Source organism: Rhincodon typus, chromosome 41, assembly GCF_021869965.1.
Source record: "Rhincodon typus isolate 14 chromosome 41, sRhiTyp1.1, whole genome shotgun sequence".
NCBI classification, from domain to species: Eukaryota; Metazoa; Chordata; class Chondrichthyes; order Orectolobiformes; family Rhincodontidae; genus Rhincodon; species Rhincodon typus.
In genome coordinates this window covers 1170886-1173965 of record NC_063372.1, presented here as the reverse complement: position 1 = coordinate 1173965, position 3080 = coordinate 1170886, and the positions used below count along the sequence as shown (strand labels likewise).

Here is a 3080-nt window from a genome sequence, read left to right as displayed (position 1 = left end):
GCACAGGGTTAGATACAGAGTAAAGCTCTCTCTACACTGTCCCCATCAAACAATCCCAGGACAGGGACAGCACAGGGTTAGATACAGAGTAAAGCTCTCTCTACACTGTCCCCATCAAACATGCCCAGGACAGGGACAGCACAGGGTTAGATACAGAGTAAAGCTTTTCTCTACTTCCTCGACACTCTGAAATCCACCTGGACCTTCATAGCACAATTGTCGAGACACGTGTTTGGACTGAGAGCTGATTGAAGATTCCTGATGAAAGCAATCATCATGCAACAGGTCGTTTTGAGGGAGCGAGAGAAGTTGATGAGTTGAAATCCTTCAAAAGTTACGATATTCACACCCCAAAACAGCGAGATAATGAAGCAGCCAGGTGCCATTGTAGTGAGATAGGGCATCAAATGGAGGAACCCTATCCGGCTGACAAAATCTCCATGCTAGCAAGGCATGGGGAAGTGAAGATTCCAGCCAGCAAGGGTTCGAATGGTCGTGTTTTAGGCAGGAAATGCATCAGGCAGATAATATATTGACAAACGAAGTTTGGAGAGCTGAAGCCAAGCAAATAAATCAGATCAAGTGTTGACAGTTAAGGGACACCCCAAGTATCAGATAGGGAATAATAGATCGGGTCCAGTGTCAGATAGTCTTGGATGGGTATCTGATGACAGACTAGACAGCTCCAGGTCAGTCAGGTAAAGATATTACATCAATATAGTCCCAGAAAAGGAATGATTCAGAGACAGTTATCGCAAAAGACAGGCATTGTAACCTCAAGGTAAATTGTAAGAGTTTTCTTTGGTAAATTGCAGTCAGATAGGAAAGTTGTGTTCGATCTGTGGAGTAATGAGAAAGGACAAAAGCAGAAAGCAGGGGCTCAGTGAAGACTGTGGAGTTGGGACTGTCAGAAAGAGGGAGAAGAGGGAGGTTGAAGATCAGATGGGATGGTGGGGAAATTGGAAGAGGGCTGGTTGAAAAGGGGATACTGCTGACCTCAGTATTGTGGCCATACCAAGTCAACTGGGAGAAACTGAACGACAGAGGTCAAAGCAGCAGCCCTTGCAGTGAGAGAGAGGTGTCGAATAGCAGAGAACCAAGTATCGGACAGAGAGAAAACACGTCCTATCACTAACACACCAGGAAGGTTCCAGAAACAACTGATAAGGCATCAGATAGGCAGCCACTCACAGGTTAGACGCTTGGCGTGGTATGTCATCACATCAGGTTTATGGAGGTTAGACTTCACCTGGGCCAATATGTCCATGTTCTCCACCACCAGTTTCTGTTGGAACAAGAAACAGGCCAGTGTGTCGCTATTGCTGCTGTCTCCTGCGTCACTCGTACTTCACTCTGTGCCTCACTGGTCTGTACTGCTCACTCTCAGAGGGCCCCCTTCACATCCTCACATCCTGTCTAGCTAAAGGTCATCACACAGTGCCCATCATTGTGCTGAAGGCTATATCAACGTGCCAAGCTTGCAAGAGCCACCTATTGCACCAGTCACGTCCACTCTGCCAGCCTCATTTGACCTCCTGCCCCCTCGCCCAACAACAGCCTGCAGAACTGCCCTGACCCGCGCCAACACGTAGGGCTAGTGCCAACCTGCGGCACCATGGACTGGTCACTCCCCGGGGCACATGCCTTACCTTCAGCTCATTCACTTGGGATGTGATGTGCCACATCAAGTGCTCACTGAGGTGCTTCATTCCGTACGGCCCGATCAGCTCTGCCAACGCCTGCATTTCTGGGGGGGGAGTTAAAAGACACTGAGCGTGTTAATATGGTCACTCGGACTGATTAATACAGGGGACAGCTGTCAGGTACAGTCACTGAAGATCCAGGACTGGGGAGCAGACACTGTTGCTATGAAGATTAAGATACAAATATTATTTGTTCAAACAATAATGTGGACCATATAGTTATTTCTGGAGAACTCTCAGAGCCCACTTTGAGGGAGGGATAAGATGATTGTGTTCTTGAATTTGGTGAGAGACAATTTGAGAGTTGCCGGAGAAGCAAGAGTCCATTGCTGTTTCTTCACAAATCCTCCCTACCCACCCTCAGCAACAAGTGTGTGGGCTGAAAACCCATAGAAAGTCATCTTCACAATTGAACTATTAACAGTGAAGGAGTGGGTGATGTTGGCGTCTAGAGCGTGCCCCTGGGCACACAGTGGGCAATGTGAACAGGGAGAAGACTGCTGTGAAGGTTGGGAAAGCAAAGACTGTGTTCACTCCGCCTTTATTTTGTACCAATTGTGCCTTTTGAATGAATACCATCAAAGAGATTGTGGGAGGGCAAGAGCTTTGTTAAATTCGTGGGAAAAGGTTGTGAGAAATCATTATGGGTGGGAGATAATTAGGACTGGAAATTACTCTGGCAGAATCGAGGCAAATTTCACTTGCAATACTTGAACTGTGAGCGGTCGTGCGATATTAAAGAGAAGCTGCACACGAACCTGACACATCTGAATATTCTTCAGCATTGAATATCTGCATGTTCTCGACAGGGATGGTCACGAAAGCTCTGACAGCTGGGGAGTGAATAATGATCCCGGTGCTGGTCTGCCGCAGAAGACTTTCCAAGTACCTGCAACGTTAGAATCAGTCGGAGGTGAAGCCATTGTTAAATGGTCACAGAATCTAACCGGCCATTGCTGAACCAATCACTTCACATTGGCTCTCTCCTATAAATGACGAGGGACCACAGTGTTTCATGACGCAAGGCATGGATGGCTCAATCTGATCAGAACCCAACAGTCGATGCAACTTACCACACAGCCACCTTTCGATTCAATGACTCAACGATTTGGAAATCATGAAGACATCAATTGGAAGTTTTCTTCTCAAGTTCCCTGCCTCACCCACAGCACAAAGACCCCCACATGGGAAAAATAAGGAAGAGGATTCCCCAGCCCGAACAGGGAAGGAACCCTGTGCTGTTAGCAACAATCAGATCCAGCCAATGTTCACTCATGCAAATCAAGTTACTGCAATATCACTGCACAGGGAGCTCCGCACTGTCAGAGGGTCAGCGCTGAGGGAGTGGGGCACTGTCAGACGGTCAGCGCTGAGGGA

General features: G+C 47.7%; 1 protein-coding gene across 1 annotated transcript in view; it reads right to left on the bottom strand.

Annotated features, from left to right (window-relative positions):
- LOC109925934 (nck-associated protein 1-like) overlaps positions 1–3080 on the bottom strand; it is a 63378-nt gene that overhangs the window by 13673 nt on the left and 46625 nt on the right. Inside the window, exons 22-24 of the mRNA XM_048618993.1 lie at positions 2462–2592; positions 1650–1747; positions 1192–1285 (exon numbers count right to left, since the gene is read on the bottom strand). Coding sequence (XP_048474950.1) covers positions 1192–1285; positions 1650–1747; positions 2462–2592 — 323 coding nt within the window. The remainder of the gene's footprint in view (positions 1–1191; positions 1286–1649; positions 1748–2461; positions 2593–3080) is intronic.